The sequence below is a fragment of the Carlito syrichta genome, unplaced genomic scaffold, assembly GCF_000164805.1.
Source record: "Carlito syrichta isolate Samal-C Ts95f unplaced genomic scaffold, Tarsius_syrichta-2.0.1 Scaffold303232, whole genome shotgun sequence".
In the NCBI taxonomy this organism is placed as follows: domain Eukaryota; kingdom Metazoa; phylum Chordata; class Mammalia; order Primates; family Tarsiidae; genus Carlito; species Carlito syrichta.
In genome coordinates this window covers 899,438-926,752 of record NW_007247328.1, presented here as the reverse complement: position 1 = coordinate 926,752, position 27,315 = coordinate 899,438, and the positions used below count along the sequence as shown (strand labels likewise).

The 27,315-nt window shown below is 48.6% G+C and overlaps 1 protein-coding gene across 2 annotated transcripts in view; it reads right to left on the bottom strand.

Annotated features, from left to right (window-relative positions):
* Positions 1–27,315, bottom strand: part of LOC103260518 (phospholipid-transporting ATPase IB) — a 549,519-nt gene that overhangs the window by 52,387 nt on the left and 469,817 nt on the right. For both annotated transcript variants that reach the window (XM_008058151.2, XM_021712400.1), the window contains one exon: positions 1,458–1,546. In XM_008058151.2, the coding sequence (XP_008056342.1) occupies positions 1,458–1,546 (89 nt within the window). The remainder of the gene's footprint in view (positions 1–1,457; positions 1,547–27,315) is intronic.

The window sequence follows — 27,315 nt, the reverse complement described above, 5'->3', positions numbered from 1 at the left end:
CGGGAGCGGCCACTGCACTCCAGTCTGGGCGACAGAGTGAGACTCAACTCAAAAAAAAAACACACACACACACACAAATAGACATGTATAAATATGTTACTAGTTCTCAATCAGTATAAATGGAAAAGGACATTGGATCTAGCCAGGATCATATTAGATTTACCTAAAAGTAACTTGTTTGTGCAAAATTGAACAATTCGGTGAGGAGATAGATTATGCCACCGTTAGGTCTACTGGCTGAAAGAGCAAATAATAGGACAAATATTTTCTTACAGTAACATCTATTAGATTAAGAAAATATCTTTCCTGGCTATCATCTCTTTATTTCCGAGGATTCTGATTCTGTCATTTACAGGACAGTTTTAGCAAATGAGATGGAAATTGTGGTAAATCAAAGCATTTATTAAATTAAGAATTATTTAATTTTTGTTAGTTGAAAAACTTAGTGAAGGGGGGGAGAAAATATGTGCTAAAAATTCTTTCCTCTCTCTGTCTCTGCGTTAAGTGCCACCGGTTGTCAAGATAATGCCAAAATGAAGACTTTTTCAAAAGACATCCTTAGCTGTGAGGCAAGAAAAATTCTCACTGTGTGTGGGAGGAACGGAGAGATAAAATGAAATCTGATGTCTTTTCTGGGAAGGTTTGGATTAAAGTCTCAATTCTCTAACTCAGGGCCCCAAAATAATTGTGCTTTGCCCAAAGTAAAGCCAAGCCAGAAGTCTCCATTTTCAGGGAAGTTGTACCTATTACATATTGGTAGGAAGAACTGGGTCTTTCCCCAACGCAAATCAGTATTCTCTTACTCGTTCAAGCCCTTCTTTGGTTCATGGATGAAATTAAAATTTACAGGATCTTGGAACTTAGTGGCTTCTTGGCCATTGTAATCAAGATATCTTGGAAGTAATGCGTTTTCAAACATTAAAGCAAAAACTGGGTAAGAATTATATCCCATTTAGCCCACATTATCATTTCATCTTTGTGATTTTCTTGTAGACCTGTGAACGAATGTCCCAGATTCTTAGGGGAAGGATCCCTACTGTGAATTGTTCAGGAATTTGAAATGACTGACCTCGACGCACTTTTCCTTTAAGCACGCGATGTAGAGCCAGACCCTCTTTGTGATCACTTAGCACCGAGTTTAAAATACAGGGAGACACGAGTTTTGAGCCGTACCCCTGGAACGTGTCTGTACTGAGAAACTCATTGTCATCACGTACAAGGCAACCACCCCACTGATCTGCCCACAGCCTTTGGCAGGGCTCCTCTGGCCGATGTGTTCATATCACAATGATGCAGAGGTTAAACTAAGAAGTGAAATAGAAATCTTTCACTGACAGGTGGTGGGAGACGCATCTCTTCAGCTGTCCCATGGCGCTCACACCCTGGGGCAGGGCTCATGGGAAAGACAACATCAGGGACAGATGCGTCAGATGCAGGTTGCAACTTTTTCAACTTACGCTCTCCATGCCACGTCCTCGATCAGACAGGCTGCAGGAACCAGAAATAACCCCAGCCAGAAGTGTGCGGAGCTCAGGACCATCGTTGCCTGCAAGAAACAAAGCAACACATGGATGACTGCTCTTCCAACGGAAAACGTTTCACAACACGCAAACGGCAGAATGCATCAAGTTCAGGGAGTGGGACTGTGCCCCTGGGAGGCCTCCAGGAGACAGGATGGACCAGCGCCTCCTGGAGCTCTCTGACCTCTCCCCTCCATCCTTCTGGTTTGACGTGGTGTTGCCTCTCTCTGCTAGAAAGTTCTCCAAGTTCTTCCGATCAGGGTGCTGTCCCATGTCCCTCCTAAAGGGAACCACGGGAGCCACCCGCCTCACTCCACTGAGGCATAAATGTCTCCCAGCCTGCTCCTTTCTTTCCTTATTAGCAGCCATCTCTGTTCTCTGCTCATTTATGGAGCCTGGACCTGGATCCCAGCTGCTTGGTACAAGGCAGGTGGAGAAGTGGAACTTCAAGTTTACAATCCCGTGGTGCTGGCAGTGGGTGGTGGCACATGCCTGTAGTCCCAGCTACTTAAGAGTCTGAGGCGGGAGGATCCCTTGAGTCCAGGAGTTCTGGGCTGCAGTGGGTTATGATGATTGGGTGTCTGCACCAAGTTCTGCTGACCTCCTGTCAGCAGGGGACCACCAGGGTGCCTAAGGAGGGGTGAATAGCCCTGGCCAAAAATCCCATGGTATACTCTATATGCCACTGTGGAAGGTGGTACGCATCACAAAATTACCCTGTGGGGTTTCTGGGAAGACTTCCTAAAGGCAACCCAGTGTGGATATGCCTGAAAGCCGAACAGGATTTCAATAGCCAGAGAGGTAGAGGGAGACAGATTCCCATGGAAGGACAGAGGGCAGGGAGAGCAGAGAGGGCACAGCTTTCCAGGAGGCTTCCTTGTTCCTGGTCCTCTGGGTGGGGGGTAGTATGGGAGGGAACAGGGAGAGAGGTTTGAGGGGACAGAGGTGGAGGGCCACGTCAGATGCTGGGTGAGTTCAAGAGAACTTAGGGAGAAAGCAGAGAGAGGGAGGAGCTTACACTGAACAACTGGGGGGTTAGAGGGTGCCGAGTCCTTAAATTTTGGCTTCCAGGAAGCAAAGGCCGGGAGGATGGAGATGGCCTAGGAAGGTGGTCCTTCGGAAAGGGGCTCAAAGTTAAAGTGCAGCCGGACATTTTGGGTTCATTGGATTTTCTGTTCTGGGTCTTAAGTCATTGGATCCCACTGGAACAGGTGTTTTGCTAGAAGTCACTGTAAAGCAGAGGATGACAGGGAGAGGGACAGCAGAGGGGACCCTGCAGGGATGGGGAGGGGCTGCACATCAGGAAGCCAGAGCAGCTCCCCTCAGGTAATACAACGAGGGCAGGTCCCCTCGGCCCGGACCTGGCATCCAAGCAACACCCACTCTCTGCTTCTGTCCTCTGCTGCAGGGGGATGGCCACATGCTCTGCGGCCCTTGCCCCTTCTCTGCCTTGCAGGGCTTCCCTGCCAGCATCTGTCCTCACGACATCCCCACCCTAGTCCCGAGCATCCAGCTTGCCTGTTGGGCCAAGCCCATGCCTCCCCATGGTCTTCTGGCCTCTGAAATCCATCTACTGCCCTGCTTGGTGTTTTATGACAGTTAAATTGAGAAGCAGTGAGATTTGCAGGGGGGAGGAGAAGAGACCCAGTCTGACCCCGGCGTGGGAGGACTTGCTTCTTTTTCTAAAAACTAGGGCACAAGCTTTTGAAAGAAAAAAGGGATTTTTCTTTACAGGTAGTGGTCGATTTAATTTCCAATTTTTTCTTTGGCATCCAATTTTAGAGACCAAATGATTGGTCTGACCAAGTGGCTGTATTATATCACCCAGAATGACCCCTGCACTAGACATTCTGGTAACTTCCAGAAGTCATTATTTGTATGTAAAGACGGGGCAAGTCTTAATGCCATCTGCATACGGTGTGACGCGGGAGATGAAGACAGGGAAATAGTATTATATCACTGCTCTGGGGGTGTGTGACTCTTATATTCAAGGTGAGAATGGGACAGGCTCAAGAATGGCACTGTGTCATGTAGACACAAGCAATCTATACTCTCTGTTCCTTTCAGGAGCAACATAAGCAGGCAAGGTTCACTGCAGGCACACGTGCAGTCTCCATCTTCCATGTCTTGGGGGCAGCTGTCTGGCAGGCGTTGTGAGAAAGGCCATAGGGACACCTGGATGCCGAGCCTTGATCCCTGCTGTGACTCTGGCAGAGGTGAGACCGGAGCTTCCAGAAATTATGGAGGGGCCTATGTGTCTGTAACAAACTGTATCTGTTGTGCATTTATAGGCCACTTTAACAATCACTGCTTCTAGATTGTAATCCTCTTGTGGTTATACGGAAAGCCAGGAGAGGCCCGGGCATCGGCTGACACTGCAAACTTATTTACCTTCCTGGAGAGAAAAGTTAGCTGCCTCACAGTTGCAGAAGTCCTGATAATTCAGAGTATTCAGGCCAGCACGAAAGCACAGTCTTTAGGACAGCTACTGACAAAGATAGGGCAGATGGCCTATCTTTGCCTTGTCACCATCTGAGCCCCAAGCCCTGAGCCCCGAGAAGAGAGAAGGTACCCCTCCCTGTCACCGTGATGACGGTCTGTTGACCTCTGCATCCGGAAGGAGCAAGGACACAGGGACCCTTACCCCCGAAGAGCCCAGAGTCCTGGAAGAGGCAGGCAGGAGCGTTTTGTTTCACCCGTGACCTGGCAGCTGTGGTGCCTGACACACACCCTGTGGCACAGTCCGTGTCACCCACACCGCCCATGGCAGAGCGAGATAGTGCTCCGCTCGCCCCTCCCCCCACAGATGGGATGAGACCCGGGTCTCTAACTGGCTGGCCAGGTTCCGGTGAGACCCTCTTCCCGGCCTGCAGACGGCCCCATGTCTCTGCATGCTTGGAAGGCTTCTTGGGCATGGACAGAGAGAGTGGGAGTGAGCATTCTGGTGTTCCTTCTCACAAGGGCACTAACCCCGCCATGAGGGCCCCACCCTCATGACCTCAGCTATCCCCGGTTATCTGTTGAAGGCCTCAGCTCAGCACCACCACCTTGGAAGCTGGGGCGGCAGCATTACACTTTGAAGAGGAACACAGGCATTCGATCCATCGCAAGCATGGACAGATAGCCTGGGCTCCAACCCCAGCTCTGCCAAGACTGTACCACCATGACTCAGTTTCTTCCTCTGTGAAATGGGAAATATGTCATATCTTATAGAGTTACCATGAGGTCTAAATGAATCACTCAATGTGAAGCACTATGAAAGGCACTTTGGGACACGTGAGTGCCAGGCACGTTCTTTTCTATCGGTAACTGATGTGTTTCCACTATTGACTATAACCACGGTTCTTACTTAGATATCCTAGATGCGGTCAACAGGGATGTGCAATGATTCCTGAGTGAGATTTTTTGTTTTTTTCTTTTTTTAGAGGCAGGGTCTTGTTCTGTCACCCAGGCTGGAGTGCAGTGGCATGATCATAGCTCACTGCAGCGTCCGACTCCCAGGCTAAAGCTATCCTCCTGTCCCAGCCTCCCAAGTAGCTGGGATTACAGGCACATGCCACCAAACTGGGCTAATTTTTGGTGTTTTTTTTAGAGATGGAGTCTTGCTGTGTTTCCCAGGTGGTCTTGAACTCCTGGGCTCAGGTGATCCTTCTGCCTCAGCCTCCCAAAGCACTGGGATTATAGGCGTGAGCCACCACGCTTGGCTTCCTGAATGAGTTTTTAGGGGAAACTGGGACCATGAAGGTATGATTCACTCCCACTGTCAGGAGAAGGCTCACCCACTGCTGTCCCAAGAGGTAGAGGGCTGTGGTGTGCCACAAAGTCCCCAAATAATTCTGGGAACAAGCTGCCGATTGGTGACACACAGCAATTGTTAGCAGGGACATGGTGGAGACTGAAAGTTGAAATCTGTTCTTCATACTCTGTAAGCCCCTGTGCCTATGCCTACTTGCTGCCGTCCCCTGTATTCACTGGTGCAGGTGGACCCTCTCTCGGGATGCCAGGCCAAGCAAGGCATGCCTCCACAGAATACCACATGGGACGCATGCACGGGGTGCTCTTTAAGGACGAAAGATGTTCTCCAGTAACTTGGTGCCCAAAAAGAAAAGAAAAGAGAGCTGGTGGTTGCTCATGGAAAACGCTGTCCACGCAGCTGGATGTCAAGAGGCTGCACGTGGTGCCCACTGAGTCACAGCCTCAGGAGGAGAGGGTGATTCTCAGCCCCAATCATGCTCCGGGGCCTCAGCTGCTTCCACGGGTGAGGAGGGAGTGAGGCATCTTCTGGAGCTGGACTGACCTCACCGTCTGCTGATCTCGTCCTCAGAACAGAATGAACAGGACTTCAGAGCCGGGAGGCTTGGAGACCGTCTTGGTTGTCGAGCTTTTCTGGAGACTCCTAGGTGGCAGGAACCACAGCTGAAGACATCTAGTGATCCCTTCTGATGAGGATGGAGACGTCTCCACCCTGACATAGTCCTTCTGGGTACTCAAGGCAAATGGTCCCCCTGTGTGGCATGACCCGGGCAGGACGATGTCTCCAGCCTCAACTTGTCTACTTGCAATGAACAAAGATGTAGGAATGGAAAGCACATACTAGGATGCAAACACACACAAACACATCCTACATAGGAGATGTCTTATTCCACTGAAAAGGCCCTGGCATGCCTTCTTTGGGCATTCAGAGTGCCCTTAAAACGCTACTAGGACCTGGATGATTCATTGTCCTAAATTAGAGGACCGATCGATAACTGATGTGTTTCCACTATTGACTATAACCATGATTCTTACTTAGGTATCCCAGACGTGGTCAACAGGGACATGCAACGATTCTCGAATGAGATTTTTTGTTTTTTCTTTTTTAGAGACAAGGTCTTATTTTGTTAACCAGGCTGGAATATAGTGGCATGATCATAGCTCACTGCAGCCTCCAACTCCAAAGCTAAAGCTATCCTCCTGCCCCAGCCTCCTGAGTAGCTGGGATTATAGGCATAAGCTACCATGTCTGACTATCTTTTTTTTTTTAGAGATAGGGCCTTGCTCTGTCTCATGTTACGTCAAATCACGTGATCAACAAGAAACAATGCTCTGGACCCTCCAACTCACCCAGAGATTTGAAAACAGATCATATCATAATCAATGACAAGGTCACAATACATGGAATGATTTCTTTTTACCTAAATCCAGAATCTTCAACTAATCATCGTCTTTGAAATGCAAAGCCATGGGCTGCACACCCAGGCCTCCAGGGTGGTACTCTGTGGGTGGGTTTGAGGAGCGTGGAATTCACTGAAGTCGTGGAATGCAAGTCTGGCTTTGGGAAGGATTACATACGAGGTGGCCAATCAGCGGGCAGAGAACATCCGCGGCCCCAGAGTTGGAGCTGAGGATGCTGGGAGCAGACACTGACAGGCCTTGAGTGGCCAACTTCAACTCCACCAGGATTCTGTCCATCCCAGGTCTGCTCGGCTCCTGGTCACTGCCGGGGCGGGGGCGGGGGCGGGGCTCGAGGCTGTTTTGCCTTCAGTGCGGCTGGAATTCCTGGGCTGCTTCTCAAGATCAATCTCAGAAGTGAAATTGATGAGAAGGACTCTGGGGAGGGGGCACAGTCATTGGGCTCCCTGGCCTCACTAGGCATCGGTGAACACAGATAAGGGAGCAGGGGCGGGACTTGCCAGGACCCTCTCAGCAATAGAGTCCGGTGATGCTGAGTGGGGGGGACTCTGGACTCAGATGGACCCAGGATGCAACTGCACCTGTAAGCCTTAGACGGCAACACTTGGACTCAACGGCCGCTCTGTACCTCAGTTTCCTCTCTGTCCGACCAAGACAGCAGCAAGACCCACCTCACGGCTGTCGTGCCAAGCACACAGTTGTCTGGGTTTTTATCTCACACATTCCATTTCACCAGAACTCAAGAGACCCCTGAACTAAACCTTCAAAAATAAGCATATACTTCTTCCTTCCTCAAATTCCACCCCCACCCCACATCTGTAAGTGCCTGTGCCGATCTTGAAAGAGCGCTGACTGTAAAATGACTTAGCTGGAGCCCATGAGCTCAGTGGCTGGAGTGCGGTACCAGGCGTCTGAGCGCCCGCCAGCTGGCCGCCGTCCATCCCTCCAGCGGCCTTCCCGGAGCAGAGCAGGCAGGGACCTCGCCATGAGACATTTTCTCCACTGTTTTCTTTCGCTCTGACAACTGCAACTGAGATTTAGCAGTGGCTTGCAGGCCCCCAGGGATTCCTCCTGCGTATTTCTCTCTCTCTTTTCTGCTCCTGCCATCACCCTTTTTTACTGCCCCTCCACACCAAAGCACCCGCTCTCTCTCTCTAACAGAAAAATGTTCTTGGGGAGAAAAGACTTGACTTAATAAAGATTTTATGGTAACCCAGTGAAAATTGCAAAAGATGTTCATCGCATGTACCAAATTAAGAAATGAAAATGATGCTTTTAACACTTAAAAAAAAAATAAATGGAGTGTTGCTCTGTTGCCCAGGCTGGAAGGCAGTGGTATGATCATAGCTCACTGCGGCCTTGAACTCCGGGCCTCAAGCGATCCTCCAGCCTCAGCCTTCCAAGATGCTGGGACTACAGGAATGTGCCACCCTGCCCATCTAGTTTTTAAAAAAAAATTTATTTTTTTTTTATTTTTGTAGAGACGAGGTCTTGCTCTTTTGCTCAGGCTAGTCTCAAACTCCTGACTCCAGGCTGGTCTCAATCTTCCAGTCTCGGCCTCCCAACATTTTGGGATTACAGGTGTAAGCCATTGCACTTGGTCTCTATGTTTAAAGTTGATAGATTGATTTCTTTCATAAAATAATGTCACCACCACCACCAACCTGCCTTCCTTTCACCAGCAGTCTTTGAGTACTTATTATGTGTCAATCTCTTGGTTACTTCTGACAGACACAAGGAGGAAGGAGACACCAGTCCCAGACCTCATGTGCAGCGTCCACACATACACGACAGCAGGGAGGCCCTCCGAAGACTAGTCACCCGTCTAGACATACACCCTGCTGTGTGCACGCAGGGGCTCACCAGCACAACCTGCAATCACTCCAGACCCCCGACAAGGATATCCCAAGCAATACTCACAGATATTTTTTGTCTAAAACCAACCTCAGCTCCTCCCCCTCTTCCCTGGCATCTCCTATGTTCATCACTGACACAGTGGCCCTGGGTACCAGGGAGGGAAGGCCTTAACTTCAGTTTCTACTCTCCTATCAAACCCCTCTTTCCTGGGTACCCCCACATATATTACTTCTAAGCCCCACAAAAACCCTTACAAGGGGGATACTGCTTGCTCCCGTTTTACAGATGATGCAACTGAGGCTGAGCAGTTGAGTGGCCCGACAAGGTCACACAGTCAGGGGCTGAATCCGGATTTGAAACCAGGAGTCTCCAATTCTAGTGCCAGTGCTTGTCCCATGGAATCAGCGACCCGCATTCTTAACAGGCAATGGTTTTACTGTCTACTTTGAAGTTGACCGATCTTTTCTACATTGTGATTTGCTAGCGTTTTGGTAACTTTCATTTTAACCAACAGCAAGCCTTTAAGTTGATATAACCCAGCATCCATTTTTAGCCCAGAAATCCTAGTCTGATTTTATCACACGTAAATTAATTCATTTACTATATTTCTGACCCTTGTCTTTTTCTAGTCCACTTAAAAGGTCGCCTTTAAAATGATAAACTGAATAACGGGTCTGTTTCAAGGGAATCTCACCATCCCCCCAGCTCACTGCAGCTGCACCCAGGGAGCAAGAGTCATGCATCGTTACTCAAGTGAGCAAAAGTCGCCGTGTCTTGGTGCTCCGTTAATATCCATCATGGCGCTTATCCACAAAGGGACGGCTGAGTCTACACAGGCGGTGGGCATGGACTGGAATTCACGGTTCCTCGCTGTCCCTCAGCAGGACACATCCAGTTGAGGTTGGTACCATGGAGCAAAGATAACATCTAGTCTTCGAATCACCCAGAGGGATGGGGGCAAGACACAGTCATGTGTGGCTTCACCACAGGGCTACGTGCCCAGAAATGCATTGCCTGGCAATTTCGTTGTGTGAATATCATGGGGTGCACTTACACAAACCTAGATGGAACAGCCCACTTCACAGCTAGGCCATATGGGGCAGCCTTTTGCTCCTTGGACAGAACCCAGCTGTAGCCCCTGGTAAGTATGTGCACATCTAAACATATTTAGACATAGCTAGAAAGGGGCGGTATTATAACTTGATGGGACCATGTCCTACATGTGTTCTGACATTCACTGAAATGTTGTTATGAGGCCCGTGACTATAATCTTCTTTTTAGTTTTTTAAAAAAGGAAGTAATTGAATGAGGGAAGGAAGCCTCTGTGGACAGCATGGCGGGATTTCAAGCCGGTAGGCACTGACCCTGAACTATCTGGAAGATATTATCATCATTCGGAGCATCTCCAGAGAGCTCAAGTCCCCCACATGGGATTCTGGACCATCCAGAGGCTCTCTGGGTTCAAGCCCTCGGGCAAATTCTCCCATTCCTCCATGTGAAGCACGAAGGCCCCTGCTCAGACCCTTCCCTTCAGCGCAAAAACGCCCAAGACTCTGAGCCGAGCCATGAGAAATCTCACTCGATGACACTCGAAAATTAGCAGTCCATTGTCCTGTCCATCAATGGAGGAGGGAGGGCTGGTCAGTACATGGCACTCCCTATCTAGGTGGAACACGCCAGAACCTACTTCATACCATAGGAGGACATCCCTTCCAGGCAGACCCAAGATCTCACAGTGAAAAGTATTCACAGATTTTAAAAGAAAATGTACGTGAATATTCTTATGACCTTGATTTGCTTTTAGAAAACACACAAACAGCAAAAACCAGGAGAGGAAATAGATACGTTCGACTTTGCGTTAAAATGGAAAACGTTTGCACTAAAAGGCACCGTAAGGAAAGTTAAAGAAAGTCACAGATAGAGAGATTTCCAATGCATATTCCCTTCCAGATGATGTATTCTTGGGAAACTCATCCGTATCCACAAGCAGATACATTCAGGAGTGCTCACTGTAGTGTTTTTTGGCAATTGCAGGGAACAAAAAAAAAAAAAAGGAAGTGTTTATCAACAGGAGAATAAATAAATGTTCGCATATTTATATAACTCAAAGCAGCATTAAAATGAATGAACTAAAATTATATCACTATGGATAAACTTCAAAAACAGTGCATTTTTTTTTGAAATAAAAAAATCCAGTGTGGAGGAGAGGGGTTCATATGACACAGTCTATATAAATTTTCCATACCTTGCAAAATCAACTCTGCGTGTTGTTTATATTTTCTGTAAGTTTACACACACACAATACATGCATGAAAACGGTAAACATTTAAATAATGTGGGTATTTCTACCTCAAGGGAGGCAACTACAGAGACTCGAACAATGTGGCCAGCGTTTTATTCACTTTCAGAAAGATAGAGGCAAACGGCATGTTTGTATTTGAACAGGATGGACATGGAATTCCATGGTCTTTGTCCCAAATTTGTCACAATTTTGACACATTCCATTCTTCACCCAGGTGCGTGGCACCAGCGTGAGGCGCGAGAAACTGGTTTCGAGGCTGAGCCATAGGGATGACATCATCAAGGTTCAAGTCGGTGTGTGTCACTGGTGGGACTGCACGGGGACAAGGGAGATAGGACTTGTCCTCAGGCAGCTGCCAGCCAGGCTGGGAGGAGGGGGAGATATACTTTTTGTTTTTATTTTTTTAGAGTCAAGGGGTGCATGTGCAGGTCTGTTACACAGGCGTATTGCTGAGGGTGAGGCCTGGGCTTCCATGGAGCTGTCACCCAGCTGGTGAGAGTGGTACCCAGGCAGTGACTTTTCAGAACTTCCCCCCACCCTTCCTTCCCTCTTTAGGATTCCCGAGTGTCTGCTTTTTCCCTCTTTATGCCTGCGTTGTTCAATGTTTAGCTATCATTAAGGACTGTGTACATGTGTTAGGTTTTCTATTCCTGAGATAATTCGCTCAGAATGATGGTTTCCATCTGCATCTATGTGGCTGCAAAGGACGTGATTTGGTTCTTCTTTATGGTTGCATAGTATTCCATGTGTGCTTGGACTGCGTTTTCTCCATTCAGTCCACTGTTGATGGATACCTAGCTAGGCTCCATGCTTTTGCTGTTGTGGATAAACGTGCTGTGATAAATGCACGAGTGCAAGTGTCTTACAAGAGCAAGTGATTTATGCTCCTTTGGGTATATGTCCAGTAGTGGCATCGCTGGGTCGAATGGTAAATCTACTTTTAGTTCTTCGAGAAGTCTCCAAGCTGCCTTCAATGGGGTTTGGACTAGCTTATGTTCCCGCCAACAGAGAATGAGTGTTCCTGTTGCGCTGCAACCTCAACCACATGGAGGTGCTTCCAAGGCAAGGCAGAGTCACATGTGGTCTAGGAGAGAGATCCCCAGGTGGGGCTGTTGAGGTTCTGTCTAAGGGCAGGTAGGATGGGGAGTCTGGCCAAAAGGGACAGAGGCCTCCAGGGGAGCTCAGGTGTGCCTGGATTGAGGGCACGCTTGGGAGAGGAGACTTGGGTCAGGGGGCTCAGATCTCATTTGGGGCACAACAGAAAGCCACAGGAAGCATTTCAGACTGGGGACGGTCATCACAATAGCTGTTATAAGAGCAGGCCAAGGATCCCGGAGGCCCAGCTGAGGCTGAGGGAGTGAGCATGTTCTGGTTTTGGAGAGAAGTTGAGGAAAGTGGATGCAGAGTGCTCTTTGAAGACATACCCGACACGTGGTGGCTCAGCCTGTACTCCCAGCACTTTGGGAGGCCGAGGCGAGTGGAATCCCTGAGCCTGTGGGTTTGAGACTAGCCTGGACAACTTGGTGAGACCTTGTCTCTACAATTAAAAAAAGAAAAAGAAAATTAGCCAGACGTGGTAGAATGCGCCTGTAGTTCTGGCTACTTGGAAGGCTGAGGTGGAAAGATCGCTGGAGTCCAGCAAGTTGACACTGGGGTGGCCGTGAGCGTGCCACTGTGCTCCAGCCTGGGTAACATAGTAAGACTTCAACTCAAAAAAAAAAAAGACACACCTGTAATCCCAGCCTTTTGGGAAGTCAAGGCAGGAGGATCGCTTAAGGCCTGGAGTTCAAGATCAGCCTGGGCAACCTAGCAAGAGTCCCATCTCTATTTAAAAAAAAGTCGGGCATGTGCAGCCTGATGTCACAGTCTGATGACTGGGCTGTGACAATGAGGAAAGAGCCATATGGCCTCTGCACTTGGAATGTCCCTGGTCCTTTCTGCGAATTAGTTCAGTTCACCCTCCCAACAACCCATGTGGGAGGCATCGTTGATGATTTTGCTCTTACAGACGAGGCTACTCAGGCAAGAGGGGTCTAGTCGCTTGGCCTGGGTCATACTGCAGGGGTATGGCAGAGCCAGGATACGAACTGAACCCAGGCCCCAAGCTCTGGCCTCTCACAGAGACGAGGGCTCATACGCTCTCTGTTGGGGTCGCTGCACTGTGCTGACGGGTGAGCCCGAGCAAACACATGGAGAAGGAACCCACGGTGAGCAGAGGTGTGAGGCTGGAACCTGGACGACACTGGTAATGGGAGGTGGGGACACAGACACACCAGCCCCCGTGATGTCCTCGACAAGGGAAGGAAGGCCCTGGGTTCGAGCTGCGTGTTGAAGGGAAGACAGCAGGATACGTGGGCACGGGCCAGGCTGATGGTGGCAAGCAAGAGGCCGGAGGGAGAAAGAGTCCTGACATGAAGACTCGAGAGGGAGGGGGTGACAGGCAGCCCTGGGGCGTGCTGGAGGGAGGCGTCGGGGGCGAGTCGGAAGAGGTGGCTCTGAAAGTCAAGACCAGCTCTTGACTCAGAGATGGAGACGCACAGCCCTGCACGGTGAAGAGATGTTGGCGGCGGTAAAGAGAGGACCGAGGAACCGCTGGCAAGTGACCTTGATCTCTGTGTATAAGGAGGCGAGGTCACGTGTTCAGGGCAAAGCAGCGGAGAAGCCACAACCTTCGCACTGCTGCGTGGAGAGTGCGGGTCAGGCAGGTGAGGCCCGACGGCCAGCACATCCAGACGACCTCGTTTCAGGGGCCACGCCATCTGACTTTCCCTGGAAATGCTGAACAGCCTGAGAGGACGGAGCTGAGCCATCAAGTGGCGGGAGCATGGGGTGGAAATATCAGCACCAAAGAGGGCAGGGAGTTCGGGACAAGAATGTGACCGGTGTTGGGGCCCGGCTGAAGGGAAGATGAGGCCGGGAGGGTGGGTGAGAGCCCAGCCACTGAGGATCTGCTGGACACCGACAGGAGGGCTGAGAGATTGAGAGGGACAGGGAGGGTGAGAGTGGCTTCGGTGGGAATGGGGGTCTGGAAAAGGCAAAAGAACAAGGAATTGCTGGGAGCTGGGAGGGTGGGTCTAGAGGTGAGGATCTCGGAGAAGATGTGGATTCTGGTGAGTGTGGGTCATGGAGGGACAGCCCTGCCAAGGGCTGGGGAGGTAGGGGGAGGACCTCACAGGAGCCAGGGAGGACCATGTCTTCATGGTCATGGAAGAGGCATCCCCACGGGCAGAAAAATCCCCAAAGTGGCAAAAGTCAGAAAGGGGAGTGCAAAATCAGTGGACATTTCTATGACGAGGAAAGAGAGAAGATGCTGGCAGTAGAGGCTAGAACTAGAACTAGAAGAGAGGGCCTGAACGATGACTTGGGAAGGAGCCTGCAAACTCCTCCAGCCTGGTCCTATGTCTGATGTGAGAGACATGTTGGAACATGTGCCATGGAAGTTGACTGAACAACAAACAAACAAACAAAAACCAGAACAGATGAAGAAGCAACGAGGTCCACAGATTGGAAGCTTTGAAAGGAAAACACTGTGGCGTGGCTGTGGAGAAAAGGGAACGGGTCTACGCCGTTGGTGGGTATGTAAGCTGGTTCAGCCTTTGCAGAAAGCGGCATGGCCGTTTCTCAGAAAACTAAAAGGTGAACCTGTATACAACCCCAAAATCCCAGTTCTGGGCATATACCCAGAGGAACATAAATCACTCTACCCAAAAGACACCTGCTTGTATACATTTATTGCAGCACTGCTTACAATAGCAAAAACATGGAAACAACCCAGATGCCCATTGAAAGTGGATAAAGAAAATGTGGTGCATATATGTGATGGAATACCATGCAGCCATAAAGAACAATATCATGTCCTTTGCAGCTGGAAACCATCATTCTAAATCAGTAATCACAGAAACATAGGCCTGAAGACTGCATGTTCTCACTCATAAGTAGGCCCTAAACATCGGGCACTCAGAAATAAGGGCACTGCTAGCGGGGAGAGGGAGGGAAGGTGAGAGGCACACACCCCATTGGGTAACAGGTCGATTGCCAGGGGGAGAGAGGGCTCACTATTAGCCTAGACCCCACCTGCACGCAATTTACTGGTGCCGCAAATCCTCACATAGATCCCACGGCTTTAAAATACTAATAAAAATAAAAAATAAAGGAAAAACACTGCAATTAGCATCTGTAGTTGGACCGTTGAAACAAAGGGATATACAGAGAGGAAGAACCGGACGGTATCTGGGTCAAAAAAAAAGGGTGAAAGAAACACGTGAGTGAAACAGGGAGGAGGTCACACGAGACTCACCAAGGAACAGAGCAACGAGGACTGGGTTGTCTTTAAGCCCAGCCTGTTGTCTCTGGAAGGTGTCACAGGCTTCCTTCTCCCTGACCCCGACACTCATGACTTCTTTACAATTACCAGGAAACACGCATCTCTTCCCAGCTCCTTGGATGAACAACTTGACTTTGAATCAAAGCCTCCCAGCTCGCTTTGCTCCAAGGCGCATGGGCAGCTGGGATCGTGCAAGGAACCCCCAGTCTGGTCCCCTCCTGCTGGCCCCTGTTCCCTTTATAACCATAACGCAGGTGAAACACACACACACACACGCATGTTTAGGCGTGAAAGTTAACACCACGGGCAGTCGCGTGAAATACTACATGTGTGCAATGGGGTTAATTTACAGTGACCGTGAGATCCGTAACTTTCTAATTTCCTGGCTTTGGTCTGACGGTTTCTCAGACTCAACATTTTATTAGCTTTTTCTTCAAGCGAGCTATCTGTCTTTGGCTGTATTCCCCACCGTATTCGCCCGCATATTTCCAGGCTGAATATCGTGTTGTAAACGCCCGTCCGCTTCCCCCCATCTCTCTCGGCCCATCTGTGTTTTTTATGTTTAACCTCCTGGGTCTTCACCTTCCCTGGCTCTGTAAATTTAATTAATGTGCTCTGACTTTCTTTACCAGGTCACTGCTGAAAATTTACATAAAACAGAGCCAGGTTTTTTCATCAGACCCTAATGGAAACACTTCAGCTGCACTTCCCATTCCCATATATTTTAATTTATGTTTTCAGTCCAGTTTCCTTCACTTCAACTCTCTTGAACGTTAGCAAATATGAATGCTTTTGACTGACCCTTCGACGTTTGTGGTGTTCCCTTCCTAAAACTGGCCTAGTTCTTTGAGACATTGCCACACTGCATTCCACAAAGCTTACATTCCCACTGACATTCCCACCGACGGTGTAGAAGCATTCCCTTTTCTCTGCAGGCATGCCAGCATCTGCTATTTTTTGACTTTTTCAATGATGGTCATCCTGACTGGTGTGAGGTGGTATCTACCAAAATGTCTCCTGTATGCAACTTACTCATGTAATAAATCCTCACTTGTACCCCACAACTCTAAAATAAAATATATATAAAAAACCGGGTTCATATATAAATAACACCAGATATCATATGCTCTTATAAAATTGCCCAGACGCTCTTTCTTATGTCTTTGTTCCTTTTTATGTAAAGAGTCTGGGGTATTTCTTTTGTTTTTATAGAACTGTCTTCTTATATTTCTCCATTTAGTTTGGAAAATTGAAGACGTTTTTAGAGAAAGATAAGCAAAATACAACAATGAACTTTTTCTCTCATTTTTTCAAAAAGAAAACGAATGAAGTTACTTTGAATTGTTGCAAAAAGGAAAAAAAAAGAAAAGAAAAAGGAAGAAAACTCCAAGCAAGTTGAATGAATTCTACAACTGCGCTTGAGATTTTGATTTGTAGAATATTTACTGCAAAGGTACAGTTTGGTCTTCCTCATAGTTTTATTTACTATGGCGTTTGATGACCATTTATATGGTTTTATGTCTTCTTTATCCCTTAAAAAAAAAACTTAATAAACTATTGCCAGTTACTTTGTTCTCTTTATTAACAACTTGCTTTCTCCCTAGAGGAAATATTTCTATACATATCCCAGAAAAAGACCTAGCTACAGTCATGTGCTATATAAAAGCGTGTAGATCAATGACAAGCTGCATATGTGACAGTGGTCCCATGAGCTTATATCAGAATTGAAAAATTCCTATCACCTAAATGATGTCTTGACATCGTCACTCAGTGCAATGCGTGACCTATGGGTTTGTAGATGCTGGTGTATACAGAACTACTGCACTGCCAGTTGTATAAAGCATACGGAAACGTCCTGGGCCTTCCTACTCACCCACTAACCTACACAGAGCAACTTGCAGGCTTGCAAGCTCTCTTCATGTCAGTGCCCTCGACAGGTGAACCATTTTTAATCTTTCATACCATATTTTTGCCATAACTTTTCTATGCTTAGATACACAAATCTTAACCACTGAGTTATAGTTGTCTACAGTGTTCAGTACAGTCACATGCTGGGCAGTGGTGTAGCCTAGGAGCGGCAGGCTAGACCACATGGCCCAGGTGTGTAGCAGGCTAGACTATCCAGCTTTGTCTAAGTACACGCCATGATGTTTGAACAATGACAAAATGGCCTAAAGGTGCATTTTTCAGAATGTATCCCCACTGTTAAGTGATGCGTGACTGTGCTGCATTCTGGGGAAAACAAAACAAAACAAATCAACTCTCCAACAGTCACAGTTGAGCATACAGCTTTGTTTGTCATTCTTTCTACTGAAATCCTTCATGGGCTTTAAATAAGTTGGCGATGGAATCAATGGAAGAAAAAACCCAGAAAAACATGTTTTCTGAATTCGATTCCTCTTAGAATCACCATTCAAATCCTTGGCTTTATTTCTAAATTTTTTTTTTAGATGACCATTGCTGGTCAAGAAAATTCCCATCATAACAACCCTTACTTTGTGGCTCTTTAAATAATGTGATTTCTTTCTGGATTGCCCCAAGGGGCACAAAGCTTAGGTTCACTAACTCGAGAGGATGACTTGGAAACACAAAAGTGAACAGGACACTACCTGTGTTAGCTTTCAGCAGGCCACTGCCTCAATAAGCTCTGATGTAGGTGGGCCACTGAACAGAGAGGACACCTCTGCCTTTGCCCACACATTCCAGGCTTAGACCACCAACTGACAGAGTCCTGGATGGTGAGCCGAATGTTCCCGGCAGACAACAGCATCGGTGCAGCAGCTGACCAAGTGACTCCTGGACAACCGGAACCGACCAGGAGGAAACAGCCCTGTGTTAGTGGGGAAAACGAAGCCCAACCTTTGAGGACTTTTCCTGGGGGACAGTCAATTTCCCGTGCTCTGCAAACTGTCTTCCGATGACTCATCATGGAATTAAACAGAGGACTCCACTCTGCTGCTGATGGGCCACGACCCCCTGATCAATTCATAGATTAGAACCCAAATGACAAGGTGTGGGATTGGGATTATTTCCCTTCCTCGTTCAGTCTGGTTTGAAGCTGATGATTTACTATTACTCTTTCAATTAAAGGACACAGGAAAACATTTGTTTTGAGTCCTGATACGCAGGCCCGCTGGGGCTTTTTTCTTCGGACTCCGCAGGGCCTGTCTGCATCTCCGCAATGAATGACTTCCGCAGACACTCGGGCCCACGCCTCCCGAATCCTTGCCCGTAATCCCCAACATCTGTTCCACGTCCAGGGCTGACCGACATGGGAATCAGCCGGGATTGGCTGTCAGATGAGCACACGCGCTCACGGAGCATCAGCTGGAGACACAGGCCGGGTGCACCCGAGGCTCCAGCGCCAACCATTTGCGACACAGAGGAAACACCTGCTTAGACTCATCCAAAATAAACGTGCATGAATGTCTGGAGGGGCTGGGGCTGATAGCAGCGGCTCGGATGACAGGACTCTGGGTACTTGGGTGCATGGCATACCTCACATTCCTAGGGCTGATGCTAACATGGGCTTCTCTAGTCTTTTCACTGAGGACGATCCATCCAAAGTTGGTTTGAATCTTGTTCCTTTTGGGCAACCTGAGAAATCTTAGGAAATCCATGCTTTGAACTTCCACAAATGTCCATGTTACCTTATTTGGGACTCAAGTCTAATGCCTTTCATGAAAAATTCAAATAGAGCGTGCAGGTTTTAATATAGTGCTTGGTTTATTTGAAGGAGGCAAGAGAACCCAAAGTAAAAATGAATCTCTGTGTCAGCGAATTACACTATCATAATGGGCCATGTCTCGCTTCCACCGAATCAGTCTGCAGCTGGGGGAGGTGACCAAACTCATTCGAGTCTGAGATCAGTACAGAGAGTTTATTTACTTGCTGTATCACTTTGCTCCAAATGTATCCAATAGAATAATGATGAGTATATATGAGACCAAAAAATAAGGGAACAAAACTTAACAGGACATATCAACTGAGACCAGGAATGGTGGCTCCTGCTGTGGTCCTGATCCTGGCAATAAACTCCTCTTGAGACTGGACCCTGAGTTCCAATTTCAGCAGGAGAGCCCCATGACGTGATAACCACCTAGCTGTAGGCAAACTGACTGCAAGAGTCCTTGTTGCTTAAAACGCCCACTGGGGGGCTGGGTCCAGTGGTTCACGCTTATAATCCCAGCACTCTGGGAGACCAAGGCAGGAGGACTGCTTGAGCCCGGGAATACAAGATCAGCCTGGGCAACATTGTGAGACCTTGTCTCGAGAAAAAAATTTAAAAATTAGCCAGGCGTGGTGGCGTGCGGCTGTAGTATCAGCTACTCAGGAGGCTGAGGTGGAAGGATCTCCTGATCCCAGAAAGTTGAGGCTGTGGTGAGCCATGATCATGCCACTGCACTTCAGCCTAGGCAACAGAGGGAGACCTCAACTCAAAAAAAAAAAAAAATTGCCTGTTGGGTAAGCAAGTCACATGGACAAATGCTCAACCAACCTCAGCCTGTGCAAGCAGCTTGTCAAGGTCATCTTAGACTGGGCTTGTGCACTGAAGCTGAGTCCACCCAGGCCCTTGGGAAGGTGTAGGTACACACCCTCCCAGACTCCTGGAATCCACTGGTTGCCCCTGAGTGGGATGCCCCCACCCACTCCCTGGGGTTGTCACAGTCATTGCTGTCATCCTGGGTAACAGTCATCCTGGGCCAGGCGTGGTGTTAAGCACTCTGAAATGAATTTTTTAAAAACTGAATTAACACAGTATACCCTGCAATGGTGGGGCCATTTCCACCATCCTGATTGCCATTTTGCAGGTGACATTACGAGGCATAAAGAGATCAGGTCAAAGTGCTCAACCAACTTCAACCTGTGCATGCAGCTTGTCATGTGACCATTGAGACTGTCTTAGACTAGGCTTGTGCACTAGGTGGGAGATCCCAGACTCGGACACTATGGTCTACTGCCTCTCCGACAACCCAGTGTCTTAGGACAGCAGCGACCCTTGGGAAAAGCAGGAAGGGAACCCATGAACACACCTGCCCAGCCAGGCAGAAAAACCAGGCTGGGAAACGGGCTAGCCCTGCCTCGGAACCCGTCATCAGCAGAAGGCATGGCTGAGGACGCAGAAGTCATCGTGTGAGTTCACGTGCAGCTCACATGATGCACTGGTAATGGCAAGCCCATCTACGAAGATGCAAAGTGAAATTTGGGAGGGCTTTAACGATATTCCTTTCAGGTCTAAACCCTACGGCTGACTTCCCCAGCAGGCTCTGAGCAATCAGAACACCCAAGACAAATCCCATAAGCATAACTCACCGAATAATCCAGGTTCTGTGTGCTTGGGTTTTTGAAACATCAAAACAGTTTGTTTGTGAGCTGACACTGGCTCCCCTCCCATTTTAATTAAGCCTCCCAAGGCTCACATGCATGTCAAGATGAGGTGGAAAGGAAATCTTCGAAGCTAGGGACCACAAGGTGCAAGTATTTGGGTTTGATCCTTCATGAGAGCAGCTACAACTAATGCCCAAGGCCCCATCCGAGGGACATTTTGCAGGGAGGGGGCAGTGATGACTCAAGGGATGAAGAGGGTTCTTTCTTGCAGGAAGCTGTGAATAAACAGGCACCAGGGAATCACCACACTCAGGCAATCCTTCTGCCTCAGCCTCCCGAGGAGCCAGGGCTACAGGCGCACCCCACCAAGCTCCTTGGCCTTCCTTCAAGCCCCAGGGACTGGAGGTAGGTGCTGTCTCCAGTGACCACATCTGAGGTTGTTTTCCTTTCTGACCCTCTCTGAGTTCCTGTTCATTCAGCACAATGTCTGCTCAGCTCATTGAGCACATACATGTTTGTGCTATGTTCTTTCTCCTTTGGAGAAATGTCATCACACCAGGCACACACCGTGCGGGTGAGTTTATGATAGGTCCCCCCAAACCTCGACTCTCCAGTCCTTCCCTTTCATGGAGGCCACTCCACACATCTGATAAGTCTCTTCTCCCAAGGGCTGGCCAAGAAAGTCAAGGTTCTTCCCCCAACTCAAGCTGCTTCTGAGTCACCCCAACAGTTAGATACCAGCACACAGGCTTTGCATATAGGTCTATATTGAGTGGATTAGCTGGTGTATACCCTCTACAGGGGGCCTGTAAGATGCTCACCGTCAGGCCAGACTGCCTCGGCCCCAGGAGGCAGAGTTGCTTGCCTTTGGGTCTGGCTGTGGCCATCATCTAGGCAATAAACTCCACTGGAGACCGGACTCTGAGTCCCATCTTCAGCAAGAGAGTCCCATGATGTCACGACAACCCAGCTGTAGCCAGACTGACTGCATGCATCCTTGTCGCTTAAAATGCCTGCTGGGTAAGAAAGTCACATGGACAGGTGCTCCATCACCTCAGCATGTGTGCGCGGCCTCGAGGCTGTCTTAGCCTGGGCTTGAGCACTGAAGCTGGGTCCACTAGTTCAGGCATTTCAAACTGCTCAGTCCTCTCTCCCAGCCTGATGGAAGGCCGAGCATCTCAGCCCACTGGCCTGTCCCACATACCTGTCCACAAGGCTTGGTGCTCAGCAGTGAGGACACCAAGTGCCACAGGCCACAATCACTTCTCTGGCATCTTACATTCTAGCTCAGGAGAGAAAAGCATGCAAACTCTCTCTACAGCACAGGGCAGGAGCCATGATGAACACACAGCCATTTGCCACTCAAGTTCCCTCATCCCAAATGCCTGAGGCCAGAAAGTTTACGGGTGCCACTTTTTTTCAGATTTTGGAATATTTGTATGTACCTGATAGATCTCAGGGATGGCGTCCAGGTCTAAATAAAACATTCGTTTATGATTCTTATATGCCCCATACACACAGCCGCAAGGCGATTTGACCTTTCCCTTGAAGATGCTGAATACACAACGTGCTGTGTGCCTGCATTTTGGCTGTGGCCTATCATGAGGTCAGGTGCAGGACTTTCCACCTGCTGCTCAAAGAGTTTTGGGTTTTGGAGTGCTTCAGGTTTTGGGGGCTTTGGATTCGAAATGCTTCAACCTGTACCATGGAAGGTCAAGGGCAGCCTAGAGATCATCTCTGCTTGAGGACAAATTTAAACACCTCATAAAGTGACACAATCAGTCCTGTAAGAAAATAGGTGAGCCGGGCTCGGTGGCTCAGCCTGTAATCCCGCGCATTTGGGAGGCTGAGGTGAGTGGATTGCCTGAGCCCACGGGTTCGAGACCCACCTGGGCAACTTGGCGAGACCTCATCTCTACAATAAGTCCAAAATTAGCCGGGCATGGTAACGCGCGCCTGTAGTTCCAGGTATGGAAGGCTGAGGCGGAGGGATCGCCAGAGCCTAGCATGTTGAGGCTGCGGTGGCCGGGAGCGGCCACTGCACTCCAGTCTGGGCAACAGAGTGAGACTCCAACTCAAAAAAAAAAAAAAAAAAAGAAAATAGGTGAAGTTTTGATATGAGAAAATAGCAGCAGGCTGGGTGTGGTGGCTCACGCCTGTAACGCCAACACTTTGGAAGGCTGAGATGGGAGGATCGCTTGAGGCCACGAATTTGAGGCTGCAGTAGGCTATGATTGCACCACTGCCCTCCAGCCTAGAGTGAGACCTTATCTCTAAAATAAATAATTCTTTTTTTTAAAGCAATGAGAGGGAACTGGAGGTGGAGACCCAGCAGCAGCAAAGGCAACAGGTGGCAAGGGTGAACGGCGCCTCTTGGCTCAATACCCCCACACAGACGCAGGGGCTGCCAGGGAGTCACGGAAGACTGGCTGAAGTGGCCCCCAGAGGCTCCTGCACAAGGGGCCCAGGGGCCCAGGGGCCAAGAGCCCACGTTACGTCCAAGACACTATTGAGCCCACATTACGTCCAAGACGCTGAGCCGGCCTCTGGGCACTCAGTGAGAAAAACACATCTGGTGTCGCATCTCTAGGATCCTGTTCTGGGAGTGGGGGGTGGTGTCACAGGACACTGAACAGCACAGTTCACATTCTTGTCATTAATAGCAGCGAAGGAAAACATTTTGTGCCATTGCAGAGAGCAACAGGAGGGCTCAGGGCTTCTCCGAAGAAGTGGTGTTTGAGCCCCAAAAGGTGTGGAGATTGGCAAGAGAGCTTGGGAGGGGGCCCAGGCTGTGCACAGAAGCCACAGCACATGCAAAGGCCCTGTGTGGCAAAGAGCTTGGTGAATCTCAGAACGGGAAGGCGGGCAGGGTGATTCTAAATCGCCAAGGGGTTTGAAAAAGGAAAGGAGAGCATTCTGATTTACATTGTTAAAAGAATATTCCAGATGCAGCCTAGAAAATGGAGGAGAGAGGAGGAAGACCAGAGAGCCAGGTTCAGGTCAGGAGACAGCAGTGGCAGTGGCCAGTGCCAGGTGATGGCGTGGGGAGGAGGGTGATGGGTAGATGGGGAGGACATCTGAGGGGAGTCATGGACAGAACCGAGGGAGGGACTGGGCATGGAGGCAGGAAGAAGGAGAAACCTAAACCAGACAGGCCATATCAGGAGGCCAATGAGGTGTGGCCACACTCGCCAGGCAGCAAAGAGAGGGCCATCCCCGGGGGGTGCTGGAAACAGAAACTGTGGGACAGGTGTGCGGAACCGTGCTCAGGGGACAAGGGCAGATTCTAATGCTGAGCACGGAGCTTGAGGGATGAGGATGAGGAAGAACCAGGGATGACTCGAGCCTGTAATCCCAGCACTTTGGGAGGCGGAGGCGAGAGGATTGCCTGAGCTCAGGGGTTCGAGATCAGCCTGGGTAACATAACGAGCCCTCGTCTCTAAAATAAATCAAAAAATTAGCTGGGTGTGGTGGCATGCGCCTATGGTTCCAGCAACTTGGAAGGCTGAGGCAGAAGGATTGCCTGAGCCCAGGAGGTCGAGGCTGCGGTGGTTGTGGGCATGCTACTGCACTCCAGCCTGGGTGATAGAGTGAGACTCCGACTCAAAAAAAAAAAAAAGACAGACAACCTCACAGCTGGAAACAGAGACGACTGAACTAAAATGGAGCAGATTTGGGAATTATTCACATAGAAATAATATTTGAGGCCAGGCGCGGTGGCTCATGTTTGAAACCCCTGCAATTTAGGAGGTGGAAGGGAGAGGATCACTTGAGTCCAGGAGTTCAAGACCAGCCTGGGCAACACAGTGAGATCCTGTCTCTACAAAAAAGTCAAAAATTAGCCAGGTGCAGTGGTTCACACCTGTAGTCCCAGCTACTCAGGAGGCTGAGATAGGAGGACTAACTAAGCCTAGAAGGTTGAGGCTACAGTAAGCCATGATTGTGCCACGGCATGATTCTGAGCAACATGAGGGCATCCTGGATGACAGAATGAGACCCCGACTCAAAAAAAAAAAAAGTACAAGAAGTCCCAGGATTAGGCAAGGTTCTTTATTACATTCTGAGTGGGGGCAAGAGGGTGTCAGGTTGTGTTTGTGTATTTGTAAACTCAAAATTCTACTACTAACGGTGGCTCAAACTGTGGCTGAATTTTGGCCCAATGTGATTCTGAAGTAGGTATTGCTTTCTCGGTGCCATCGAGCCCAGGCTTTTCGTTCCTCTTGGCTGTAGCCTCACAGCCCCAAGATAGCTGCTGTAGCAGTGGGTGTCCCACCCACCTTCGTGGAAGGCAAAGAAGACCGCACAGCTCAGCTCCACGCTGGATGCCCGACACCCCCTCATGCTCACTCCCTAATTCTGGCTCACACAGCCTCTTAGAGACACAGGGGACTCTTACAGCAGTGGGAAGTGGTGGGAACAGAGAGGTTGTTGGCAACTTTTGAGGCTGCCATAGAGGTGTAGAATATAGCCTAAGGCATCCAGATAAATTGCATGATTCCCGGAAAGAGAAAACAGATAACACAGAAGTTTTGCGAGAGAAAGACATGAAGCCAAAGATGTATGACATGGTGTGACCACCAGCATGCGGCCTGGGACAGTCCTCTGAGGAAGGCAGAGAGCTGGTGAGTGTGGGAGTGTCACCTTGGAGCAGTGCTAGAAAGTCAACAATGTGGGTCATCTGGGGGGAGTCACCACAGCTCAGGGACGTAGAACAGTGTTCTAGCCTCAAATCACCTTCTGAATATTCCTTTTCTTTGCATTGTTTAGGACAATCATCTTATTTTCTGAAGAAGTTGGCTTTCAAATCTGTGTGAAGTTCTTGCGGTCTGTTGCTTGCCCTTCGGTTCTAGCTTCTTCTCCATATTTGAGCTAATTTTAGAGAGGATGACTATCAGCACAGGCTCAATGCAAAGGAGAGATGACTGAGGAACAAGTCGATGTTCATTTAAACACAGAGAAGGACACGAAATAATGATCGCTTTCCATTCATCGTGACGGAAATAACACGATTTTGAGTGGACTGAAGAGACTCTAGTATCCATTATTCCAAGGGGAGTTCTTGAGTATGTGTGTGTACTGACCCCGTTCCTCTTCCTTAAAACAGGCCCCTGGCCATCTGCTCTGGGAAACCCTGGAGTGTCCAGGAGGCGAGTCTTCTGCCAAGCGGAGCGACTTTCCAACTGACGGGGAGAAAATGTGGGTTTGTGGAAATTACCAGTTGTTTTCTCTGGGGTTTGAAACCGTAACATTTCCATTCAGAGGAAATAGTCTAAGATGTTTATTTTTTCAGACTTCATGAATATTAAAAGCACCGCCACTGAAGCCAAAACACAGACGTGAAGGCAGTGGTACCAAATGTGGGTGTTCTGCTTCCAGAGGCGTCTTCGTCAAGGCAGAATGTTTGAAGCAGAAGAAGATAAATGGTATCAACAGAAAGAGAAATCAAACATGCTTCTGGAGAAAAAGTGATCACGATTTTATCTGGGCTTGTGTCATGGTCCAGGCAGGACGGTGGCATGAGAAAGAGAACCCTTGTTCTAGGAGTGGACGGCAGAGAAGGAACTGGAAACGCCATGTGCCAACTCTCGTATAAAGGTGCAAGGGTACCTGCATAATTAACGCTTGTATACCTAAACATGAATTGTACCCCATATCTTTATAATAAAAACAAACTTTAGTCACAAAACAAAACAAAACAAACAAAAGGTTCAGATGTATTCAGCCTGGATCTACCCTAAACCTCTGAGAATTTACATATCTTTCACTTAATATGAAGAACTAGAAAGTAGTGAGTAGCTTAGATAAGACCTTATGAATATGCAAGCCTTCTACAACCTTGGGCGTGGAGACATACATCACACATTCTCAGCACAAACTCATCTCACCACGACACACGCCCTCTATTGTTTCTTTTCCGATTCTGCTGGCCCAAGAGCAGTGCTGGGCTTTGAGAAGTACTAATTGGCCTTATGACAATAAAAAGCTCAGAACGCTGAATAGACAGCTCCTGGCCTGTTCTGGGATTCAGGATGATTCAGGGCCCTCAAAAAGTCAAACCTGATTTATTTTTCGAGAAGAAAGCCAAACCCTGGACTCACTCCTGAAATGAAGAAGCAATTTGCTTTTGCTCAGTGGTGGGGGTGACATGCGGGCTGTTCATCTTTCCATTAGATGCTTTTCCCAGTGTGCGGGGTAGCGGGAGAGGGGAAACATGGCAGGAGTGGGGGTCTCCAGCACAGGGACAGGTGGCGGGTGGGTAGGGCAACGTCAGACTCACGTGTGGACAGGCATCAAAAGAAGTCAGTCCGAGTCCTGTTCAGTCCATTCATTCATGCTGTCAGATATTTCTGAGAGTACAAACCAGATTCGCTCTGTGGTAACTTTAAATTGAACTTTTTGGGGTGACGGATCATAAATAATTTGCTTTTCTTTTCAAAGTTCAAGCTTATTTGGGGGACATGATCCATCTGCTGTGTACCCACTACATAGAAACAAAGATCTGAGTACCACATGTTCTCACTCATAAGCAGACCGTGAACAATTATCATAATACTATAAGAAAGGGATTGGTAGTAGTGGGAAACTGTGGGGGGGCATGCTTCATCAATAAGGGTACCTGACCTCAAACCAGGTGAACTGGGGACCAAAGTGAGGCCCAAACTTTACCAGTACAATGACCATTTGTACACCTAACCCTGAATAGTACCCTACATCTTTAAAATAAAAATTAAAAAAAATTTTTAAAAACCAATTAAAACAGCCAGGCTCGGTGGCTCAGCCTGTAATCCCGCGCCTTTGGGAGGCTGAGGTGA